The sequence below is a fragment of the Microcaecilia unicolor genome, chromosome 2 (assembly GCF_901765095.1).
Source record: "Microcaecilia unicolor chromosome 2, aMicUni1.1, whole genome shotgun sequence".
NCBI classification, from domain to species: domain Eukaryota; kingdom Metazoa; phylum Chordata; class Amphibia; order Gymnophiona; family Siphonopidae; genus Microcaecilia; species Microcaecilia unicolor.
Window position 1 is genome coordinate 124,177,020 of NC_044032.1, and position 26,855 is coordinate 124,203,874.

General features: G+C 43.9%; 1 protein-coding gene across 1 annotated transcript in view; it reads right to left on the reverse strand.

Moving 5' to 3' along the window:
* Positions 1 to 1,189: 1,189 nt before the first annotated feature.
* HEXB (hexosaminidase subunit beta) overlaps positions 1,190 to 26,855 on the reverse strand; it is a 158,286-nt gene continuing 132,620 nt past the window's right edge. The window contains 3 exon segments of the mRNA XM_030193280.1: positions 1,190 to 1,409; positions 7,606 to 7,710; positions 7,994 to 8,084. Of these exon segments, the coding sequence (XP_030049140.1) occupies positions 1,346 to 1,409; positions 7,606 to 7,710; positions 7,994 to 8,084 (260 nt within the window). The 3' untranslated portion in view covers positions 1,190 to 1,345.

The window sequence follows — 26,855 nt, forward strand, 5'->3', positions numbered from 1 at the left end:
TGGATGGGGCCATGTACCGTACAATTCTGAGTGACAACCTCCTTCCCTCCGCCAGGGCCTTAAAAATGGGTCGTGGCTGGGTCTTCCAGCACGACAATGACCCAAAACATACAGCCAAGGCAACAAAGGAGTGGCTCAGGAAGAAGCACATTAGGGTCATGGAGTGGCCTAGCCAGTCACCAGACCTTAATCCCATTGAAAACCTATGGAGGGAGCTGAAGCTGCGAGTTGCCAAGCGACAGCCCAGAACTCTTAATGATTTAGAGATGATCTGCAAAGAGGAGTGGACCAAAATTCCTCCTGACATGTGTGCAAACCTCATCATCAACTACAGAAGACGTCTGACCGCTGTGCTTGCCAACAAGGGTTTTGCCACCAGTATTAGGTCTTGTTTGCCAGAGGGATTAAATACTTATTTCCCTCTGCAGAATGCAAATAAATTCATATACTTTCCACAATGTGATTTTCCGGATTTAATTTGTGATGTGCTATCTCTCACTGTTACCAATAACCTACCCTTCAATTATGGGCTGCTCATGTCTTTGTCAGGGGGCAAACTTACAAAATCAGCAAGGGATCAAATACTTATTTCCACCACTGTACATGCCCCTGAACAATATTTTTATTTTCTGGCGCGCATCAGCTACTTGCGCCAAGTGGCATTTGGTGCACATAGGTCATTACTGCCCGGATACCGCATGAGACTTTAACACTAGGTCAATGGCTGGCGGTAAGGTCTCGGACCCAAAATGGACAAGCAGCAATTTTGATTTTCCTGCACGTCCATTTTCGGCAAAAATTTTAAAAAAGGGCTTTTTACAGGCACGCTGAAAAATGGATTGGCGTGCACCCAAAAACCCATGCCTACACTACCGCAAGCCATTTTCAGTGCATCTTTAGTAAAGGACCCCATTGTTAGTAAACAGATCCCATTTTACAAAATGGGACCTGCAGTAAACATGCATTAATGCATGTTAGTGCATAGTACATAAGAACCGTTTAGTAAATCCAACTCTCTGCCTTTATTAGAGCTGAAAAGTAATTAATGTGATCTAAAGAAAATCTGCAACCATTAACAGTTCATGTAAGATATACTAAAGAGAGCACTGTAGTCATTCAATACATTAAAATATTGATCATTTATTCCAATTACATATATCAAATCTTAAAAATAAAGAATATTTTCAAATAATTTCACAACTTTTTATTCCACAATTTCAAGGTACAATATGTATTTTTCTTTGATTCTCTCAATGCAGGTTTTGGCTTCTTAACAGATATTACTACTTTGTCCTCTTCATTTTCCACAAAGGCGCTTTACTTCATTCACTCAGGTTTTTTGTGGTTAGTAGCCTCTCTCTTCTTGTTCACAATAGCCAACGTACAAAGGCTCAGCTGGTATTCCCCGCCTGTTGTAAAATAAGCATCACAAAGCCAGATTCTAAATCTGTTAATAGCACTTGGAAAAAGAAAATAAAAAAGATCAAACTACTTAAACATTGATTCACTTCAACACAGAAACACATTGTATCCTCTTATGTCTTATGGAAAGGGTCATTCTAGAGATGGTTGGACTAAACCAGAGATACACTTCAATTGGAGTATTCCACCAAGTGACTCAGGTACATACTACACAATACATACAGTGCTGACAAAAGACTTGTGAACCCCAAGTTACAGGCACAGTCATGACTTTTATATTCCAATATAACCACAAAATAAGATCTAAGTGGATAACAATAAGATTGCTAGATAAATTATCTAGAAGCTACAGAATAAAGTAATAAGTAAGCATATGGTAGAATTTCCTGATACTACTATCTTGAAAGAACATATTTATGAAACAGAATTGCTTTAATTACTTTTTAAAATAAAAGTCATAACTGGATAAAAGATGACTTCCCAAGGTCGATTAGACCAAAAACTAGCTGTTTGATAAGAAAATAAGGAAGAAACAAAAATGATGAGATGAGATGCCTTTAGGGTTCAGGAAATATAAAGATATTTGATTATGAATGGCATAAATATTGACTGATCACTGGTCTACATAAGAATTGAAGCGTGTATTGGGGTGTCATACCATGAAGAATCTTAAACCTAAAACAATATAATTTATAAAACACTCTTGCCTCTATAGGAAGCCAATGTAAAGAAACAAAGAAAGGAGTTGTTCTATTTGAATTTCTATTTGAGTTTTTTTTTTAAGATTAAAAATCAACCAGGATTGTAGAGAGTTCTTACAACTATTGGATCTACAAGGACCAAATATGCAACCAACACATGAAAAAGGACATTAGACATCATAACACACAAATTTGACCACGACGCAAACGATACATTAACATACACTGAATGGTCACCCATACTGTGGTCCGACCACTACAAAGCACATATTACCCTCCAATGGAGAACGAAAGACCTACATAACAAACAAATACAAAAAACCTACACCACAAGAGGAAAAATTGATCCGGTTAAATTTTGGCAACAGATCTACAACGACAGATGGACAATAAAGACAGACACAATTCAATTCCTCTCAAATTGGGATGATAGATGTAAACTAACACTAGACAACATCGCCCCGATCCAAACCAGAACTTCGCACAGAAAGAACTCAATTCCTTGGTTCAACGAAGAACTGAAAAAAACTCAAAACACAAGTTAGGAAACTGGAACGTGCGTGGAACAAAAAGAAAGACGATCCCACACTTAACGATTGGAAGCAACTCCGAAGGAAATATAAATACACCATAAGATAAACCAAAAGACAATACTACAAAACTGAAATTGGACCAAATTACAAAGACACACACAAACTCAACTTGTGAATAAATTATTAGACACCACTCCAGTCACCAACAACTGCAAAGACACACCAGGAGTTGACGACTTGGCGAAATACTTCAAGGAGAAAATCATTCAACTGCGACTTAAAATACCTGTTAGCCACATCGAATACACCACACTCCTAGACTGCCTGGACCCAGACCCTGGAATCTACCCAGCAGACAGGATCTGGACTGAATTCACAACACTACCAGAAGATCTTATCTCACGGACTCTCAAAAGATACGCCAAATCCCATTGCAAACTAGATATATGCCCAAACAACCTCATGAAATTGGCCCCTCAACAATTTATAATGGACCTAACAAACTACGTGAACTTTATGCTACAAAATGGACTCTTCGCAAGGGAAAAAGGTAACATTTTACTCACCCCTATAGTCAAGGATGCAAAGAAAAATGCTAATGAACTAAAACTATAGACCAGTAGCATCCATCCCACTAATTACCAAAATAACAGAAGGTATAGTGACCAAACAATTCACAGACTATCTAAACAAGTTCTCAGTATTACACGATTCTCAGTCAGGATTTCGCTTTAATCACAGCACTGAAACCGTACTAGTCACGCTCTTGACCAAACTCAAACAACTAATAGCAAACGGCAACAACATTCTATTGTTACAATTTGACATGTCAAGTGCATTTGACATGGTTGACCATGGAATTTTACTACACATCCTTGAATACTTCGGAATCGGAGGCAACGTTCTCAACTGGTTCAAAGGGTTCCTCACTACACACTCATACCAAGTGACATCAAAGTCGACTACATCAGCTACATGGATACCTGAATGCGGAGTTCCACAAGGCTCCCCCCTCTCACCGACCATATTCAACCTAATGATGACACCCTTGGCCAAATTACTATCGAATCAGAACCTAAACCCATACATATACGCTGATGATGTAACGATCTTCATCCCATTCAAACAAGATTTAAGGGAAATCTCCAATGAAATCAAACAAAGCCTGCATACCATGAATTCCTGGGCAGATGCTTTCCAGTTGAAACTCAATGCAGAGAAAACCCAATGTTTGGTACTTACCTCGCAATACAACAAGAATAAATTTACCACCATCAACACACCTAAACTAAATCTACCAGTCTCGGACTCCCTAAAAATCCTTGGTGTCACCATTGATCGACACCTAACACTTAAGAACCATGCAAATAACACAACTAAAAAGATGTTTCATGCAATGTGGAAACTAAAGAGTCAGACCATTTTTTCCAAGAACTGTCTTCCGCAATCTGGTACAATGATTGGTACTCAGTCATCTGGACTATTGCAACTCACTCTACGCTGGCTGTAAAGAGCAAATACTTAAACTCCAGACAGCCCAGAATACAGCAGCCAGACTAATATGCGGAACACCAAAATACGAAAGAGCGAAACCCCTGTGGGAAAAACTACACTGGCTCCCACTAAAGGAACGCATCATGTTCAAACTTTGCACCCTGGTCCACAAAATCATCCATGGTGACGCCCCAGCCTATATGTCAGACCTGATCTACCACCCAGGAACGCAAAAAGATCCTCTCGTACATTCCTTAATCTACATCCTCCCAAATGCAAGGGTCTGAAATACAAATCAATGCATGCATCTACCTTTTCCTACACGAGCACGCAACTCTGGAACGCGCTGCCACGTAACCTGAAAACGGTCTATGAATTGGCCAATTTCCGCAAACTATTGAAAATCTCTCTCTTCGACAAGATATATCACAAAGATCAACATGTGTAACTGTATAATTTAACATGTATAACTGTATAGTCTTAAAACTTCCAGACTTGTCTTATAATGTTTTATAATGTCTTTCTGCTCTAACGCCCTCATGCATTTCACCACCATGTAACACAAAACCCTCTGTAAACCAAATGTATATTCACTGCTATTTCCAGTATCCATGATGAAATGTAAGCCACATTGAGCCTGCAAAGAGGTGGGATAATGTGGTATACAAATGCCATAAAATAAAAATAAATAAACCTCACTGCTACATTTTGAACTTTGGAGATGCCCAAATAAATATTACAAAAATCCAGTTTACTTAAATTAGGGACTGAACCACCAGTCTAAATCTATCTTGTTGTACATATTTACGAATTCTCCTCAAGCAGCTTTTTACCAAATAATTAATTTGAGCTTCCATTGTTAAACTATGATCTAGTACTTTTAAAGATTTCTCTAAAATTATATTATCTATAGCAAAAATTGATTCTTTAATTTGGATTTAGTTCCAATCAGTAAGAACATTTGTTTTGTCTTTATTCAGTTTCAAATGGCTAGTACCCATCCAGTCACTAACCAGGAAAATACAATGGTATACCCGAGAGTATATGTCTCTTAATTCAGAATAAACTGGAAGCAGGACAGTAATTTCATCTGCATACATATTTGATAGCCTGCTATCTCTAATTTCTTTACAGATAGCAAAATGACAATATAACATTAAACAAGACAGGTGACAAGGGAGATCATTGAGGCACCCCACATCTTAGTGACTAACTTTCAGAAAGGATGCAGAAAGAAAACCTCTAAACCAATTTAACACTTTCCCTGATATTCCAATATCATCCAGAATTGAAAGGAGGACACTATGATCGACCAAATAAAAAGGAACTAGAGAGATCTAATTGTATGATGAGTACTCATTTCCTCTTGTTCATAAAATGTCTAATTTGTGAAACTAAAATACCTAACAATGTCTGTGCTATCTATGGGCAGCATGGAAACCTGACTGGGAAATATATAAAATATTAAATTAATCTAAACAGTCCTCCAGTTGTTTCCTTCACCAGACCTTCCATAATTTTGATAAAGTAAGGTATTGATGCTACTGGTCTGTAACTGATGGTGTCACTTGCTGGAATTATTAAGGGCATAAGAATAATTTATTTATTTTGTTGCATTTGTACCCCGCACTTTCCCACTCATGGCAGGCTCAATGCAGCTTACATGGGGCAATGGAGGGTTAAGTGACTTGCCCAGAGTCACAAGGAGCTGCCTGTGCCTGAGGTGGGAATTGAACTCAGTTCCCCAGGACCACATAATTTCACCAAAGCTCTTGGGAAATTCTAAAACAGTCTATCCACTACAGAAGAGTGTTTTTAAATTGCACTGGTAATATTTGCATTAACTGTGCGGGGCAATTATGTAGCACAAAATGGGACTTTGAAAATATGTGAATCAGTTTATCAAGACCATCCATTCGTAGAGAACAGAAATTATTCTAGACCCTATTTGCTGGAAATTGATCTGGAACTAACAAACAAGATTCTAATATAATTCAATATAAACTTCCTCTATTTTTGACTTAAAATAGTATGCTAATTGGCAGGCTGTAATTCTCTAGACTCGCTGCAAATATGTTTAGTGTATACGTGCAGGTCCCATGATATCCTTTAATTGAAGCCAGTCTTTTGCAGTAGAAAGGAGACAAATTGTACATTAATGCGCCTCAAACACAAAACAGTTTAAAGTAAAGTACAATGAGAAAAGTGACACTTAAAAGCAGGTAAGTGCACAAAATACTATAAGGGAGTGTTTTACTGCACGGGGACATACACATGAATGGTACACGCATATAACTTGCAGAATACCATTATGCACACATGTTGCATTTAGGCTTACCCATTTACTCCTGCCATTGACCTGGTGGGGAATTGGGTACACCTAACTTTAGGTTTATACCAGTATTCTGTAATGAAATCTGGGTGCTCCAGATGTTGTTACACAATAGTCAGCATTAAGCCACCTTGAATGGTGTAGCCAGTTATAGAATAGTCCCCATACTGTTGGATCTTGAGAGAACATCACTAACAAATCAGCCAAAAAAATATTTACTCAAGTATCAGCATTTAGATTAAGATCAAGTCAGGTTTTACATATAATAAATTGTGTTAAACTATAGACCATCCCCTAAGGGAGAGGAAAGGGAATGGATTTGATACAGAAACCGTTCTGTGGTTAAATCAAAGCAGTTTACATTTTATATACAGGTACTTATTTTGTACCTGGGACAATTGAGGGTTAAGTGACTTGCCCAGAGATACAAGCAGCTGCAGTGGGAATCAAACCGCCGATTCTCAGGCTGCTGCACTAACTCTTAGGGTATTCCTCCACAATCTGTCTCCACCCTGGTTCTATCAGCTCAGAAAGCAGTGCTGCCTACATAACCAGCTTGTAAGCTCTAATTTTTGTGGACATTTTGGACTTTTTCAATTGAAACCTCCTTTGTTACTTCAATACTGCACATTCCGTATCTCTATTTCCCATCTCATTTTACTTGAGTGTTTACTTACTATATTGAAATGGTGATTAAAAACCCGTTATGGTTGGTTAACAGTGAAGTTTCCTTATCTTGCTGAGTGAAGTATTATAAATAGTGAGTCCCTGTAACCCACCCAGCCCCAGTAGGTGCAAGGGTCTGCTGGTTGGACCTGAGGGGGTATGGGACTATGGTGAGGGTGTCAGATGGGGGAGGTGATTGGCTTGGGGGTCAAGATTAGGGGGAGGGAGGCTCAGTACTTACTGTTGGGGTTGGTAGGGAAAATATTGCAGGGTGCAAGCAATGTGGGACCTATTTACTTGTGTCATGCTCCCAACAGTTAAATTAATCACACAGGCTTTCCACTTACCACACATTAACTTTTGCTGTTAATGTGCGGTTAGTGAAAAAAACCCACACTATAGTTAAAAGGGCCTTAAAATCAAGGTGTTCTCCATTAAAAAGCTAGTCACCTCTCACCTAAGCATGCGGCAGCGATGCTTAACAAGTCTGATATAAGCGTCACCAATATTGGTCACTTCTTTACTGCTCCAGAGCCTTTCTGCTACTGCACTTGCACGAGGCCTGTAAGAAAGGAGGGGAAAAACCCACATAAACTAATCATTATTGTAGAACAAATCACCTGTTTTGTAGTATGAGGTTGCAGGCAAGTATACTGCAATTTTCCAAAGCTCAAACAACAAAATAGAACAAACCGTGTTGTGCTTTATATCCACAATTTCCTACTACTACTGCTTTTTGTAATAAAACGTCACTACTGAAAATGCTAAAATACAGATAATTGATTTCACTATAGACTGCTCTAAGCCTTGCAAAGCTAAAATCGGCAAGCAAATGATCAACATACCATAATCTTGGAGTAAGGTTGGTTGCATCCACAAACTCCCCCCAAAGGCAGGCTTCTCCACCAATCACTAGCTTCTTCTGCTCCTCTGTCCCTACATTTAGCCCAACAGAATCATTTGTAATTTGAACAAAAGCAGCAATACAGTCAAATTATTTATACAGGGATATTTGATATGTGGCAAGCAGCTATCCAGATGTTCTGTCATAAATGAAAGGGACATACCTCATGTGAATTTAGCTTTAGGTTCCATTGCATAGATTATAGGCTAAATATTATATTTTTTATTTATATGTTGCAACCAAAATGTAAGAAAGATCAGCCACAAGATATGGAGGAACGTTCAATCCCTACGGACAATGTGCATAAGAAGTAGGGTAGACTGGCTCATCTAAGTAACACAAGGGAGACGCCAAAAGTCTTATAAGCAAGGTTTATTAAAAATACACCTATATGACTCGACACAGTGACCGTGTTTCGGCACAAAGGCTTCAGCAGTAGGACTTTTCTTGTGTTTCACTTGGCATATGTTTGTTTAACCACTATTTTTCAATTCTACAAATGTTGAATAGAAGATGGAGAAAAGCATATATCAAATTCTCAGACTCCTGCAACAGGCAACTATGCGTCGAAACAAGGCTGCTGTGTCAAGTTATATCAGTGTAGTTTTAATAAACCTTACATATAAGACTTTTGGTATCTCCCTTGTGTTACTTGGATGAGCCAGTCTATTCTATTCCTCGGTTTGTCTACAACAGAAATGTACACAGTGTAATTTCATACAATTTCTTTTCACTAATTTAATAAATTTCAGTCCATTGTCTTCTCAAGTTTAAGGCCTGATGTACTAAAGGGTTTCACCTACAGTATTTTTAAATATCTGGGGAAAATGCTTACTGTATTGAATCGTAAAATATTAGATGGAAAGTGGGAACTCTTGTTTGTAAGCTTTGTGTCACAGGAATCTTCTCCTGTTTAATTTTTGGCCAATATTTCATTTTCAATTCCTATGTAATGCAAAATTAAATTTTCTATAGATTTAATAATTTTTGGTTGAACAGAAATAATACTCCATGTTAAAAATATATATACAAAGGGGGGAAAGGATTTAGCTCATGCCTTTTCAGTAGCAGTTAGTGAGTTACATTCAGGTACAGTAGGTAATTTCATATCCCCAGAGGGCTCACAATTAAGTTTGTACCTGATGCAATGAAGAGTTAAGTGACTTGCCCAAGATAACAAAGCATGTCAGCAGGATTTGACCCCTGGCTCTTAGCCCACTGATCTAAGCATTAAGTTACCCTTCCATTATAAAATAATATTGAATCAGGATGTGCTAGAAGTCAATTGCTCCTTTTGGCTGATTTTGCAGGACTTAAGATTCTTTACTCAGACCAGGGAAACTAGCCTCCCATGTTCAATGCTAAATCTGTTCTTTTTGGTAAACATGCACTCATTGCTCATCTGCAACTTCAAGGCAGCTCTTTGTAAAGAGAAATTCCCTTCAGAAGCTGAAGTGTGAATCATCCATATTCAGGCATAAATAAACATGTAGTTAAGGGTGAGCCGGTTGCTGTAGTGCATCTAGATTTTCAGAAAGCTTTTGACTTAAGTTCCTAATGAGAGACTCCTGAGAATATTTTAAAAATTCATGGGATAGGAGGCAATGTCCTGTGGATTAGGAATTGGTTATTGAACAGAAAACAGAGGGTAGGGTAAAATGGCCATTTTTCTCGGAGGAAAGTGAATAGTGGAGTGCTGCACTAGGACCGGTGCTATATAATATATTTATAAATGATCTGGAAATCAGAATGAAGAGGTGATTAAATGTGCAGATGACACAAAACTATTCAAAGCTGTTAAAACACACATTAACTGGAACTTTAGCAAAAGCTTTCTGAAAATCTAGATACACTACATCAACTGGCTCACCTTTATCCACATTCGCCTTCTTAGGTACAGGTTGAACAGAGAGGGTCTACCAGTTCTCAGTGCTGCCTTAAGGATGTTGCGCACGGGCACTATAACAGTGTTTCTTCACTTCTGCTTGATGCCCAGCATCTGAGCCCTCTTGAAGTTGAATCCTTCTATGTCCTTGGTGTCAGGTCCAAGGATGCTTGGCCTGCTAGGACACTAATGACACCCAATGTTGAAGCAGGAAGAGACCTCCGCAGTGCTGCAGTGTCTCCAGTATCCAGTGCCTCTGATGCGTCAAAAAAAGTCTCTTGCACTGGGACTCATGACTCATTTGGGTTCTGCTCTGCATTTGACAACCGAGCTTATAGTCAGAGACTTGGTGGTTGGGTCCCAGAATAGGAAGTATTAGTTATAAGGGTCAGTCACAGACATGATCTTGCTGCACTGGGAACACTTCTTAAACAAGAGTTTTCTGTGACAGCAAGGGAATAATAGCTAGAAGCAAAATAATAATTTTAAAAAATGGTCCTGGCCAGCTCAGGTCCAAGTAGGCTGCAAGCCATGGAAAAATGATTTTAAAAAATAAATAAATAAAGGAAACCTAAAAAGGCTGAAAGACACTAAACAAAATTAAGGCGATAAAGTAAGGGAAAAAATGGTCCTGTGCTACTCACAGCAGATGCCGATAAAGGCAAGGAAGGCAGCCACAAGAAAAAACCCGTGTTGAGAGTACAAACCGTCCTCTCAGCCCTGTGGAAAGACTAACTGCTGGTCCCTCGCGAATGAAGCACTCGTGTATGCATTGTCAGAGCTATTAAAAGCTTCTAGAGATAGTACACTGGATGACATCACCTACATGAAAGAACATAATGTCCTGCTTGTATTCTTCAAATGTAGGTTGTAACATGATTCCACAAAGTGGGGTTTGCCACACTAAAGCAGCTATGTTGAGTTTCATCTGATATTGAGTTACATTAGTATACTATATCAGAACGTCGGCATTCTCAGAGAGCCTAAAAGAGCCCATTTGTAGAATTGCCCCCATTATGTCCAGTTCTAGAGGTCATAACTCCAAAAGGCTAGAACAGAAGCAGATTCCCCCACTACAAAATATTGGCCCTGCATCAACAGCTCCATGATCTTAATACCATAAATAAGTATATATCCTCGAAGGCCTACAGGAGGAATATGAAAGACATTTGAATACTGTAAGAAGGTATGAAGCAAAACTTTTACAACGGAAAGATAAAGTTCTACAATAAGAAGTAATGGAATAAGGTTTAAGAGATAGTTTGGTACAACATCAGAAGATTTCATCAGAGAAGTAGATGCATGAACAGCTTCCTAGGAGATGTGGTGAAGGCAAAAGTAACTAAATTCAAGGCAGTACAGGATATGCACAAAGGATTTCTGACTGCAAAGTTCAGAGAAAGCTAGAGATCAAGTAGAGGTATATGCAATTAACCAGGAAATATACTGGACAGACTAGGTTAGTCTTATGGTTATCATCTGTTATATTTATCTTCCTATACTAGTCAGAGTCAGCCCTGTAGCAAATGGTAGCCTATAGCAGCAGCAGATTTGTGTTAAAAAAAAATATGGAGCTAGATGGACATTTAACCTCTACCTTCCAGCTGCTGCTTGACTAAGAAAACCACATTATAGAGAAGGTATGGCCAGAAAGAAAGAACCAGCAGATAGGTGATCATTAAATGACAATCCCACCATCCTATTTGTACCTGGACAAAAGACAGCAAGAACCCCTCTCCCTCCCAATATCCAGGAATGTGCATGTAGCATTAAGGATTGGGGGAGAAGATGGGGGAGAACTAGAGAAAGTTTTTGGACAAGCACAGTGATTCAATTCCCAAATCAGGCCTTCCATTCCATGGGTTGTCTAAGGATGCTGTGGGGATCCAGTCATCAAACACTATTGTCACCAGGCATCTACAGATCAGATTTAGGGTCCATGAATGCACAACTTCTCTTACTGACCTATGGGTGCATTCATTCTGCAGCTCCATTAACTCTCTTCCCTTACTCTTGCCACCAACTTGAACTCTTATCAAGTTATTCTTATCTGTGCCATTCACCATTCCTCCCACTTTGTTGTATGTCTTGAATAGACTTCAGATTAGTATGTCATGCTCTATTCTCAGGTCCTATTCAAATCCAGGCTACAAGCCAATTTTGTTCTTCTGCTTAATACCAATGTTTTAAACTGTTCCTATAGTAAATTAAATTCTCTAATTTTATTTGTCCTGACTACATATTATGCTCTGTGGGGAAGGAGCAGTTTCTTATGTGTATAGTGCAATGTACAAGTGTACATCTTAAAGCACTATAAACATTTGTAGAAGTAGCCCTGTTGCTACAATAACTAAGCTAAATGAGATGGGAGGTGACAAGGTAGGGCTGGCCAAAAAAAAAAAAATCTGAGTAGTTGTAAATGAAGGTTCATAACCATAACATAGCAGCTGCAGTTGACTGAATTAGATCAATGAAAGAAGAAACTCCTGGGCCAATAAAAAGGAAATACCTCAGTAAATTTCTGGACACATCTGTCACGAAATGCCTAGCACCCATCTGGGGTTAACCCTGCGACAACCTAGAGGGTCTGGCCCGAGCACTGCTGAGGCTCGCCTGCAGCTGGGCATGTACTCCACACCGCACCCTCCTCCCACCAACTGGGTCCCGCTTGCCTCTGGGATAGCCTCCCACTCTCAAGTTATTCCCCGGTGATTTCTTGAACACTGGCCCACACTCTCGCAGGTCCCACAGTTCCTAGAAAGCACTCGCAGACCCAAAACAAAAACCATCAGGATTCTTAGTCAGTCCAAGACATCAGAGTTAATAAACTAATGGGTTTATTATCAAAGAAATAGAACAGTGAACAATATGAAACACGTGGAAAAACAACAAGCGATAAACAGGTAACTGAATAAGGATCAATATTAAAACTATCTAAACACTTTGTACACAGTTCTTGAACAGGGCCTCAGGGCAGAGATGTTTACCCTCTGTACTCCCTTATCTGAGGCTGGGGAAAATCCAGTACGTCCTGGCTGGATTTGAGCTCCAGGGCCAATCAGAGCCCAGAGCACCAACTTTGAAAGTACCTGGCCAATGGCACTGCAGGTTGCCTTCCACAGGGCCAAAACTGAAAAAGAAAACAGCTTTCTCTGCAACAGCTTTAAAACACAGAACAAACAACACCTGCTGGCCAAACAAGAGAAATACACTGCATGAAAAGCGAAGATACTTACTGTAGCAGGTATTCTCTGAGGACAGCAGGCTGATTGTTCTCACATGTGGGTCAACACCCGCGCTAGCCCAGGAATCGGCGTTTTGCAAAGCAAAATATAAAAAAAGTTTTGCCAGAGTTTTCTGGCACACGTGCAGCGCGCATGTGCGGACTGACTTCCTGCCCACCGTGCAAGCGCATCTCCTAAGTTAAATGAAAAAGCAAATGAAATCACACATAACTCCAAAGGGGAGGTGGGAATGTTTGTGAGAACAATCAGCCTGCTGTCCTCGGAGAATACCTGCTACAGGTAAGTATCTTCGCTTTCTCAGAGGACAAGCAGGCTGCTTGTTCTCACAAACCCTCCCACCTCCCCTTTGGAGTTATGTGTTATTTCATTTCTCACATGTGGGGTATTCCTTGCATCCAGGGTCACTCAAAATAATGAACATTGGTCATTGGGTATCCCTAGCATCCAGGCTCACTCAAAACAATGAACATTGGTCATTGGGCCTTGAAATGGCGAGGACATAACATAGATTAACCTGAAACTATATACAGCTAGCTGAGAGTGCAGCCTGGAATAGAACAAAAAAGGGCCTAGGAGGGTGGAGTTGGATTCTAAACCCTGAACAGATTTTGCAGCACTGACTGACCAAACCGACTGTCATGTTGGGTATCCTGCTGAAGGCAATAGTGGGATGTGAATGTGTGGACTAAAGACCACGTTGCAGCCTTGCAGATCTCTTCAATGAAGGCTGACTAAGTGAGCCACCGACGCAGCCATGGCTCTTACATTATGAGCCATGACATGGCCCTCCAGAGTCAGCCCAGCTTGGGCATAAGTGAAGGAAATGAATCTGCTAGCCAATTTGAGATTGCGCGTTTTCTAATGGCGACTCCCCTCCTGTGGGTATGAGGACGGAGAAAAAAATGTTGGCAAGACAATTGACTGGTTCAGATGGAACTCCAACACCACCTTCGGAAGGAACTTAGGGTGTGTGTGGAGGACTACTCTGTTGTGATGAAACTTAGTATAAGGTGCATGCACTACTAATGCCTGAAGCTCACTGACCCTAGGGGCTGAAGTAACAGCCACCAAGAAAATGACCTTCCAAGTACTTCAGATGGCAGGAATTCAGTGGCTCAAAAGGAGTTTTCATCACCTGGGTGAGAACAACGTTCAGATCCCATGACACTGGTGGAGGTTTGACAAGGGGCTTTGACAAAAAGCAAACCTTTCATAAAGCGAACTAAAGGTTGTCCAAAGACAGGCTTACCCTCTACACGCCGATGATAAGCACTAATTGCACTGAGGTGAGCCCTTATGGAGTTGGTCTTAAGACCAGACTGACAAGTGTAGAAGGTATTCAAGCAGGGTCTGGGTAGGACAAGAAAGAGGATCTAGGGCCTTGCTGTCACACCAGACGGCAAACCTCCTCCATTTGAAAGAGTAACACCTCTTCGTGGAATCTTTGAAGCAAGCAAGACCTGGGAGATACCCTCTGAAAGACCCAAGGAGGCGAATTCTAAGCTCTCAACATCCAGGCTGTGAGATCCAGAGACTGGAGGTTGGGATATAGAAGCGACCCCTCATTCTGGGTGATGAGGGTTGGAAAACACTCCAATCTCTACGGTTCTTCAGAGGACAACTCCAGAAGAAGAGGGAACCAAATCTGACGCGGCCAGAAAGAAGCTATCAGAATCATGGTTCCGCAGTCTTGTTTGAGTTTCAGCAAAGTCTTCCCTATTAGAGGTATGGGAGGATACGCATACAGAAGGCCTGATCCCCAATGCAGGAGAAAGGCATCTGACGCTAGTCTGTCATGGGCCTGAAGCCTGGAACAGAACTGAGGGACCTTCTGATTGATCTGAGTGGCAAAAAGATCCATCGAGGGGGTGCCCCATGCTCGGAAGGTCTTGCGGGCCACACCCATATTCAGTGACCACTCATGAGGTTGCATTACCCTGCTCAGTCTGTCGGCCAGACTGTTGTTTACACCTACCAGATAAGTAGCTTGGAGAAACATGCCGTGACGGCGTGCCCAAAGCCACATCTGAACAGCTTCCTGACACAAAGGGTGAGATCCGGTGCCCCCCTGCTTGTTGGTGTAATACATTGCAACCTGATTGTCTGTTTGAATTAAGATGATTTGGTTGGACAGCCAGTCTCTGAAAGCCTTTAGAACGTTCCAAATCGCTCACAATTCCAGGAGGTTGATCTGAAGACCGGTTTCCTGAAAGGACCAGGGTCCTTGAGCGTGAAGCCCATCTACATGGGCTCCCCACCCCAGGAGTGATGCATCCGTTGTCAGCACTTTCTGTGGCTGAGGAATTTGGAATGGTCATCCCAAGATCAAATTGGACTGGATTGTCCACCACTGAAGAGAATTTCGAAAATCGGTGGACAGTTGGATCACATCCTCCAGATCCCCTGCAGCTTGATACTGGGAAGCTAGGGTCCATTGAGTTGATCATGGGAGTTACATGAACTGTGGTGGCCACATGGCCCAAAAGTCTCAACATCTGCCGAGCTGTGATCTGCTGACGCTCGAACTATGGACACCAGGGACAGGAGGTTGTTTGCCCTTGCTTCGGGAAGATTAGCCCAAGCTGTCTTTGTGTCCAGCAGTGCTCTTTGGACAGGACTGAGATGGGACTTGGAGTAGTTTATTACGAAACCCTGTAGCTCTAGCACCTGAATAGCCATCCTGCAAGGACTCCCAAGCACCGTCCTCCGAGGTGCTCTTTACCAGCCAATCGTCCCCATAAGGAAACACATGCACTCCCAGTCTGCATAGCGACACTGCGACTACAGCCACTTTGTAAACACTCTGGGTACAGACGCCAAGCCAAAGGGCAGTACACGGTACTGAAAGTGCTGTGTTCCCAGCTGAAATCGAAGATACTTCCCGTGAGCTGGAATCATGGGTTGCCCAGGGAAACCATCCTGAACTTTTCTCAAACTAGGAATTTGTTCAGGGCCCTTAAGTCTAGGATGGGACGCATCCCCCCTGTCTTTTTCTGCACAAGGAAATACCTGGAATAGAATCCTAGCTCTTCTTCCCCTGGTGGAATGGGCCTTTAGAAGGGCGGAGAGTTCCTCTGCAAGTACCTGCTTGTGCTGGGAGTTGTAAAAATGAGCTCCCGGTGGGCAATTTGGAGGTTTGGATTCCAGTCGGAGGCTACGAGAGGCCACCATTGGTGAAAAAACATTAACCTCCCTCCAACCGGCAAGGCATTTGGTACAGACACTTTTACAGAGACTATGCTGAACTGGAGCCAGTCAAAAGCCTGTCCCTTGCTTTTGCTGGGGAGCAGCAGGGGCCTTAGGCGCATGCTGTTGACGAGAACGAGCACGCTAGGGCTCAGCCTGGGCAGGCTGCCGAAAAGCCTGAGTGTACCAAAGCCTAGCATAGGAATAAGGAACACTCCTCTTCCCTCCAAAATATCTCATAGTTGAAGAGGTTGTAGCAGAAGACGCCCGGCGAGATAGAGAATCCATAGCATCATTGTGCTTCTTGATCTGGTCAACAAGATCGTCTACTTTTTCACTTAAAAGGTTATCCCCCCAGCAAGGAACATCCACCATTTGCTGTTTGACCGAATGGTCCAGGTCAGAGCCACGCAGCCATGAGAGTCTGCACATCACTATACCCTGGGCAGTGATTCTGGAAGCTACATCAAAAGTGTCGAAAGTACCCTTGGCCAGGAATTTACAACATGCCTTCTGCTGCCTGACCACCTGGCGAAAAGGCTTGACCTGCTTCAGAGGGAGGGCATCAGCCAAGCTGGACAGTTGCCTCACTGAGTTCCACAAGTGGACGCTCGTGAAGAGCTGGTATGACTGAATTCTGGCGGCGAGCATAGCAGCCTGATACGTTTTCCTCCCAAAAGAGTCCAAGGTCCTAGCTTCCCTGCCTGGGGACGCCAAGGCATAGTCTCTAGTACTCTTGGCTCTCTTGAGGGCGGAATCCACCATCATAGAATTGTGGGGTAACTGAAACCTCATCAACTCAGGTTCACCGTGGATCTGATACTGGGATGCAGCTTTTTTGGGGATCATGGAGCCAGACAGAGGGAACGACCAGTTCCGCATAAGGACTTCCTTCAGTACCTTATGTAGAGGAGCCGTCACAGCCTCTCTAGGTGGAGAAGGATAGTCCAGGACTTCGAGCACCTCGGCCCTGGGCTCATCCTCAACCTCCATAGGGAAAGGAATAGCTGTAGCCATTTTCCGGACAAAAGATGTAAAGGACAGACTCTCCGGGTAGTCTCCTTTCAGGTGGAGGGGAAGGTTCAGAGGGAATCCCATAGGACTCTACTACTACTACTTAACATTTCTAAAGCGCTACTAGGGTTACGCAGCGCTGTACAATTTGACATACTACTACTACTACTACTTAACATTTCTAGAGCGCTACTAGGGTTACGCAGCGCTGTACAATTTAACAAAGAGAGACAGTCCCTGCTCAAAGAGGGACAGTCCCTGCTCAAGGAGCTTACAATCTAAAAGACAAGTGAACAGTCAGTCCAAAAGGGGCAGTCAAATTGGGGCAGTCTGGATTTACTGAACGGTAAGAGTTAGGTGCCGAACGCAGCATTGAAGAGGTGGGCTTTAAGCATTTTTAGGTATAACTTGTCTGGAATGTTTTTACGTTTGGGGAGCGTGCCAGGTGCCCTTGACCTGGATTGGCCACTGTCGGTGACAGGATGCTGGGCTAGATGGACCTTTGGTCTTTCCCAGTATGGCACTACTTATGTACTTATGTACTTATGGGCAGGGAGGGGGCTCGGCGTAAGGGCTCAGGAAGGTTGTTCCAAGCATAGGGTGAGGCGAGACAGAATGAGCGGAGCCTGGAGTTGGCGGTGGTGGAGAAGGGTACCGAGAGGAGGGATTTGTCCTGTGAACGGAGGTTTCAGGTGGGAACGTAAGGGGAGATGAGGGTAGAAAGGTAGTGAGGGGCGGCAGACTGAGTGCATTTGTAGGTAAGAAGGAGAAGCTTGAATTGAATGCGGTATCTGATTGGAAGCCAGTGAAGTGACCTGAGGAGAGGGGTGATATGAGTATATCGGTTCTGGCGGAATAGAAGACGTGCAGCAGAGTTCTGAACAGATTGAAGGGGGGATAGATGGCTAAGTGGGAGGCCGGTGAGGAGTAAGTTGCAGTAGTCAAGGCGAGAGGTAATGAGTGTGGACGAGAGTTCGGGTAGTGTGTTCAGAGAGGAAAGGGCGAATTTTGCTGATGTTAAAGAGGAAGAAGCGACAGGTCTTGGCTATCTGCTGGATATGCGCAGAGAAGGAGAGGGAGGAGTCAAAGATGACTCCGAGATTGCGGGCAGATGAGACGGGGAGGATGAGGGTGTTATCAACTGAGTTAGAAAGTGGAGGAAGAGGAGAAGTGGGTTTTGGTGGAAAGATGATAAGCCTGGTCTTGGACATGTTCAGTTTCAGGTGGCGGTTGGACATCCAGGCAGCAATGTCGGATAAGCAGGCTGAAACCTTTGCCTGGGTCTCCGCGGTGATGTCTGGTGTGGAGAGATACAGCTGGGTGTCATCAGCATAGAGATGATACTGGAAACCATGAGATGAGATCAGGGAGCCCAGGGAAGAGGTGTAGATTGAGAAGAGAAGGGGTCCAAGGACAGATCCCTGGGGAACACCAACAGATAGCGGGATGGGGGTGGAGGAAGATCCATGAGAGTGAAGGTGTGGTGGGAGAGATAGGAGGAGAACCAGGAGAGGACAGAGCCCTGGAACCCAAATGAGGACAGTGTGGCAAGAAGTAAGTCATGACTGACCGTGTCAAAAGCGGCGGATAGATCGAGGAGGATGAGGATGGAGTAGTGGCCTCTGGATTTGGCAAGGAACAGGTCATTACAGACTCGTCAGAAGAAAAGTACCTGGGATCTTCCTCTGACTCCCACGAGCGCTCCTCTTCAGTATCGGATAGGACCTCTCTCAGGGCACTCCGAGACTGAGCCCGCCTCGACGCCGAGGATCAACATCCTTGATGGCGATGTCGAGAGGCCAACACCCGCCTGGACTGCGACGAAGCTTCCTCCACCGACGTCAAAGGGGAGTCGACTTGGGTGGCAGGCGGCACCGAGGCCGGGGACCTTACCGCAGGTGAAGGGCCAGACGCCGCTGCAGCAGACTGTACGGAAGGCGCATGCACCCCCGACATCGAAGCAGACTGGCGCAGCAATCCATCCAGAAGCTCTGGAAGCAGGGCTCGGATGCGCTGAGAGAGCCGCCATTGGAGAAGGCTGCGGGTCGGTGGAACAACTGGTGGCAGAATCTGCTGAGGTTCGGAAGCAGGTACTGGGCTGCTAGGAGACAGACGCATTGGCACCACCTGTATAGAGGGGGAGCGGTTGTCTCAGCGCCGACGCTTCTCGGGTGCCAAGTCCCCCGACGCCCCGGAGCTCCCGGCACCATGTGTTGAAGATTGATGACAGTGCTTCCTCGCCTTCACTCAACGCCAGTCATCGAGAGTCCTTGGTACCGATGAGGACGACGTGGAATCCTCACGTCTCCTCGGGGCCAGGTCCAACGAAGGTCGATCCCGGGGGGGGAGGGGGGGTCTGCATAACAGGAGTCCTCGAGACAGGTGGAGACCCACTAAACGCCTCACTGCTCCCAGCGCGAGCTGGTCTCTCAGCAGCCATTACCTCTCCACCCGATGTCTCCTTTGAAGTCGACACCAACGACCTCGGAACCGAAGTCGATATCAAAGGACTGGATCGAACCCCAAAAGTTCTCTCGCTGGGCTTCTTGAGACACTTGAGTCCGTTTCTTCATATGAAGACACAGACTACAAGCGGCTGGGCTATGATCGGGCCCCAGGCACTGGATACACCATGAGTGTCGGTACCTGAGATGGTCCAGTTACACCGAGGACAAAGTTTGAAGCCGCTGGGTGTCTTCGATGACACGGGAGGAAAAACAGCTTCAGCGACATCAAACGACACAATTGTGCCAACAAAGAAAAGGGGAGAAACCCGACTGCGCGGCCTAAAGGCTGGAAACGTTGAAAAAGAAATAAAACTTTAAAATTGGAGAAAAGTAAAAGTAAGGAAAAAATAAAGGAAAGAACTTTTTTTTTTTGAAAGAAAATAAAAAATAAGAAAAACTTGCAAATACGAAGACTCTTTTTCCTGGGTCTAAACGATGAGCACAGGAGGACCCTGCCGCATCTCGTCGCGCAAAAAAGGAAACTGACACGCGGACGTCGACCCACATGTGAGAACAAGCAGCCTGCTTGTCCTCGGAGAAATATTATTACAATTCACAGGCTTGAAAACCCTGGTTCACCACACCTCCCCTCTTTGAGAACCCCGACTGCAGCCTCTTCAGTCCACTGGTTGGGTCTCGAGAGTCTAGTGTCAGGGCAGTCCTGGTTCTTCCTTCCCGAAGAGTCCATCAGTATTGCCATATTCACTGTCCTTCTGGTGCTGTATGGTGAGGTTGTACATCTGCAGGGACAGGCTCCACCGGAACAGTTTCCCATTCTCTCCTGAGACTTTTTTAAGCCAGACCAATGAATTGTGATCTGTTTTGACAGTAAAGTCTCGCCCATATAGATAAGATTGCAATTTCTTAAGGGCCCATACTAAGGCCAAACATTATTTCTCAATAGTGGCATATGCTACCTCTCGGTCAAGGAGCTTGCAACTCAGGTACATAATGGGGTTCTCCTCCCCTTGTTATTCACTTGACTGAGTACAACCCCAATGCCATATGTCGAAGCATCATTCTTTACCACAAATCTTTTTTTTTATTGATTTATATAATACAAAACAAGCAAAAACTAATACTTGTCAAGAAATTAAACAATTGCTGTTGTCATAAAATAGAAAGGTAAACCGTAATTAAAGGAAATACATACAGCCAGTTTACTAAAGTCCACACTGTGGGATTCAAAATATTCGAATATGGATAATTTAAAGAAAACTTACAGGAAATAGAGCTGTATCAGAAGCTTCTATTTAATACCTCTATAAAATTTAATAAGAGCTATAATCCAATATCCCCCTTAGTCTCTTTAGCAGCCAGAAAGGCGGAGAGTTGTGAAGGTTCATAGAATACATACTTATTTGACTGATATTTTATTACACATTTGCAAGGGTATTTAAGAAAAAAAGTTCCTCCTAGTTGGATTACACCTGGTCTCATTAATAAAAATCTCTGTCTGTGCTTTTGTGTTTCTTTTGTAACGTCAGGGAAGAGTTGAACCTTCAATCCGAGAAAGCTCTTCTCTCTGTTTTGAAAGAATAATCTCATCAACCAGTTCTTGTCCGGTGATAGGGCCACCGTAGCTATCAATGTAGATGGGCTTATTAAGTCACTATCCGAAGCTTCTAATATCATTGAGACATCTAGGGCTGGTTTTTTCTGAGATGCTTGGTTTTTTTTGAAGGTAAATAATAAATTTGTGTAAATGGAGGAATCATCTCCTCTGAAACTCCTAATATCTCTTTAATATACTTCCGGAGCATTTCTCGTGGTAAGATCCCAAACTGTTTAGGAAAATTCAAAAATCTATTATTATTCCTAGTTACATTTTCCAATAATTCTGTTCTTCTAAGTGTAGTAAGGTCTTTTATCATAGTCTCTTGGTCTCTTTCTGTTCTTTTTCCATTTCTTTATGCTGGTTCGATAATAGCTCTACCTTGACGTCAGTATCTTGTACCTTTCGATCGAGACTAGCTATCTCTTGTGAAAATTGTTTTATTTGTGGATTTAGGGATTTCCCCAAGTCCACAAAGTCCAGAGAGTATCTAGTGTAACCTCTTTAGGCTTTTCAAATATAGGAAAAGTTACCTCCATTGCAGCTGATGTGGATTGTTGTACCCCCATTTCTCCATCAGTCTCCACCTGTTCTAGAATACTAGCAGATGTTTCTTTTCCACTCTGGTTGCCCTGCTCTCTTGAAAGGCCTGCACCTTCTGCAGATTTTTCTTCCTCCTCTTTCCGTCTGTCCGCTCCGTTCCTCGGTTGCGTCACAGCGGAGTCCTGCATCGGCGAGCTGGTTCCAGAGGGTTGTGGGGAAGGTGCTCTTCCATCGGGGCTGAGCGAAAGCTCCAACCCTGGAATCGCCATGGTGTCTCCATTCTCATCCGGTCGATCAAGCGGGTCCGCTCCCGATGTCAAGGGTATATGGGCTCTCTGCAGGTAATTCTGAATTGTAGACTGAGTTAAAGAGGGATTCTGCCGTGGTGGGGCAGCGGAGGACGACGGGTGGCCCCTTCTCTTCAGCATCACAGGCAAACACAGAGCGTCCTCAGGAGCGTCCGACACAGGCGGCAGTCATCTTGAATCCCTGTACCACAAATGTTTGATGGTAATCAAGCACAACTAGTACTGGAGCAGTAGCTAATGCAGTCTTTAATGCTTGGAAGGCTGCTTCTCATTCTGGTAACCAGGTAATGATTTGAGGCAGTTTCTTTTTTGTCAAGATAATCAGGGGGTTGGCTATGGTGCTATAGTGTGGCACAAACATTCTGTAATACCATGCTGTCCCAAGGAAGGCCAATACTTGGTTTGGGAAGTAGGTTAGTTCTGTATAGCTTCCACCTTAGCTGGCTCAAGCTTTAGCTGTGGCCTATGCATTGCACTTCTGCCATCCCCATCTGATATTTGCTGGACTTGATACTCAGACGGACCCTCTCGTATCCGGTCTAATACTCTACTTAAATGGATCAGATTGTCATCCCTGGCATGCTCCCAGAGTCCATCTAACAGACTATTCACCAAGCACTGAAAGGCTCTGGGGCATTTTTCATTCCAAAAGGCATCACAGTAAATTCATAAAGGCCAAATGGGGTAATGAATGTGATTGCTAATGAGCAGCAGCTGTTAAGGGAAGCTGCCAGTACCCTTGACTAAGGTCCATTGTGGTCAGGTACAGGGCCCCAGCTAAATAATCTAGCAACTCATCCACCAGGGAACTGGATAGGTGTCAAACAGTACATTCATTAAGCCTCCTGTAATTCACACAGAAGCAGGTTGTGCCAACTTTCTTAGGAACAAGAACTACAGGAGAAGCACAGAGACTATGAAACTTCTTTATAACACCTAGGGCTAGCATCTCATCAATCTCTTGCTTCATGTGCTTCTCCATCTCAGCAGATATTCAATAGGCACTCTGCTTCAGTGGTTTATGGTCACCAGTGTCTACATTGTGATTAGCCAAATAAGTAATTCCTGGGTTAGTAGAAAACACATCAGCATACTTTTGCAGTACTGTTTCTAACTGCTGTTTCTGATTGGGGGGTTACTGCTCTCCCTCTACAACTTGTGTAGATCCCTCTGGTAATGTCTCTGCTAGGAGGTCAGGTATGGGATCACTATCTTGACACTCTTCTGGTGGGCTGCACACAGCTAGCACCATGGATGTGTGATCTACATAGGCCTTTAACATATTTACATGGAACACATGCTGCTTTCTGTCTTGAGTCCATAGATATAACATAGTTTGTATCATTTAGGTATCATAAGCCAGTTAGCCTGAAGTTTACTCTGATGTACTGGGACTAAACCAAGTACCTACTGACCCTCATGAAACTCTCTATTTCGGGCCTTATGATCATTCCTAGCTACCAGGCTCACCGAAAACAAGAAAGCTAGGATAACTGATTCTCAAAACATTGAGACCAAAACTTAAATCAACCTGAAACTATATAAATAACAGCTGTGGCAGTGCAGCCTGGAACAGAATAAAACGGGGCCTAGGAGGGTGGAGTTGGACTCAAACACCGAACAGATTCTACAGAACTGCCACGTCGGACACCCTGTTCCAGACAACAGTGGGATGTGAATGTGTGGACTGAAGACCACATCGCAGCCTTGCAAATCTCCTCTATGGAGGCTGATCTCAAGTGGGCTACTGACACCACCACGGCCTTAACATTGTGAGCTGTGACATGTCCCTCAAGAGTCAGCCCAACCTGGGTATAAACAATGGAGATGCAGTCTGCTATCCAATTTGAAAGTGTGTGTTTGCCGATATCCACCCCCAACCTGTTTTGGTCAAAAGAAATGAAAAGCTGTCTATGGGCTTTAGTCTGCTCCAGATAGAAGGTTAAGGCTTGCTTGCAGTTGAAGGTATGCAATACACTTTTGACAGGATGGGCATGAGGTCTCAGGGGAAAAATGTTGGAAGAACAATTGCCTGATTAAGATGGAACTCGGACAGTACCTTGGGGTGCATGTGGAGGACTACTCTGTTGTGATGGAACTTAATATACTATATGGTGGATGAACAACCATGGCCAGGAGATCACTGACCCTGCAAGCTGAAGTGACTGCCACCAGAAATGCAACTTTCCAGGTCAAAAACTTCACATAGCAGGTGTCCAGAGGCTCAAAAGGAGCTTTTATCAGCTGGATGAGGACAACATTGAGATCCTTTGGCACAACAGGAAGTTTGGTAGGGCGCTTTGTCAACAACAAATCTCTCATGAAACGAACAGCTAAAGGCTGTTCAGAGATGGACTCACCTCCTACTGGATGATGGTAAGTGCCAATTGCACTGAGATGGGCCCTTACAGAGTTGTTTTTTTAAACCAGACTCAAAGTGCAGGAGGTACTTGAGCAGTTTTTGTGTAGGGCAAGAAAAGGGATCTAAGGCTTTGCCTTCACCCCAGAGAGCAAACTTTCTCCATTTAAAAGAGTAACATTTCTTAGTTGAATCTTTACTGGAAGCCAACAAGCTATGGGAGACACCCTCAGGCAATCCAAGGGACCTGAATTCTATGTTCTCAACATCCAAGCCATGAGGGACAGAAATTGGAGGTTGGGATATAGAAGGGACCCTGTGTTCTGGGTGATGAGGGTTAGAAAACAGTCCAATCTCTATGGATCTTCGGAGGACAACTCTAGAAGAAGAGGGAACCAGATCTGATGTGCTCAAGTAGGGAGCGATCAGAATCATGGCCTCTGATCTTGCTTGAGTTTCAGCAAAGTCTTCTCTACGAGAGGAATGGAAGGATATGCATACTGAAGACTGTCCCCCAATGCAGAAGAAAGCCATCTGATGCTAGTCTGCCATGTGACTCGAGTTTGCAGCAGAACTGAGGGACCTTGTTGTTGAGCCAAGAGAGTCTGCTCATCCCCACACCCATAGCAGAGAGCATGGACGCAACATCAAAAGTATCAGAGGTGCCCCTGGCCAGGTAATACCTTGTTGGCCAACTGGTGAAGTTCAGCCACCTGCTTCGAACACAGGCTACATGCACTGTTTTATCAGAGACTCCAAGCACACTCTCATGTAGAGCTGGTAGGACTGTATGTAAGAAACGAGCAGCGAGGCCTGAAAAGTCTTCCTCCCAAACAAATCCAAAAATCTGGCCTCTCACCCCTGGGGGCGCCGAGGCATAAGACCGAGAACTCTTGGCCCATTTGAGAGCGCATTCGACTATCATGGAGTGGTGAGGCAGCTGGGCCATCTCAAATCCTGGAGCCTTCTGGATACGGTACTGCATATCCACCTTCTTGGGCACAACTTGCATTGTGAGGGGATATTCTCAGTTCAATAGTGCACCCTTAAGGATAGGGTGCAATGGCACAGTGACTCCTTCCTTAGGAGGAGACTTTTAGCTCTGAACAAACAGCATCTGTGACCTCGGCTCCTCCTCTGTCTCCAATGGGACAGCTCACAGTCACAAAACTAGTGAAAGAGCGCCTCAGGCGGAGATTTTCATCTCTTGAGGTAAGGTTCAGATAGGATTCCATATGACTCCTCCTCTAAAAAGTAATGTGGATCCTCATCTGAGTCCCAAGAGCAGTACCGATCAAACTCCTCCTCATACTGAGGATCAGGGGATTGAGTCTGCACTGGCCTTGACCAAGTGGAACGATGTCCACGCTCCAAAGAGCTTCGAGGTGCAGTCCTTCCATCAGATTCTGGGAAAGCTTCCTTCCCCTATGTAGGAGGGGGTACTGCAAGCCCAGGCTTCAGCATCAAGAATCTGAGTGCTGGCATCGGATCCTCAGAGAGGGCCTAGGGCTGTTCAGCTGGGGATGCAAGTGTCCTTGATGTCAAAGCGGGAGCACCCTGCAGCAACTGCACCATCTCCTCTTGGAGCATGCTCCGGAACCGCTCATCAAAAGGCAGGTATCAGAAAAGGCATGAGAACCGGGGAGGCAGTCTGAGAAGGTGGGACCTGGCTACTTGATGACAGGCATACTAGCACCACTTCCATGGAGGGGGAGTGGTCCTCCTGATGCTGGTGCATCTCGGGTATTGGAAAATTCGATGCCTCGGTGCTCCCAGCACCGTGCATTGAGGAAGACCGATGCTTATGCTACTTGGGCTTCCCTTGATCCTTAGAAGTTCGGTCCCCTGGTACCAAAGAGGACACCACTGAATTTGACCGTTTCCTCTGTGTCATGTCAAATGTTGACTGGTCCCGGGGCCTGCTAACAGCGCCTGGTATCGAGGCCAAATGGTGTTGAGGCAGGTGGAAACCCATTTGATGCTGGTGCACTCTCAATGGATGCCAATGTCAGAGCAGCCACGGAGGTTGATGCCGCTGGTGCCGAAAACGGGCTGGCCTTCGAAGAGCCAAATAGATGTAATGGCACAATTTGACAAATTGAAGAGTAGCAAATTGCCTGGATCGGATGGCATTCATCCCAGACTACTGATAGAATTGAAAAATGTACTTGCAGAACTATTGTTAGTAATATGTAATTTGC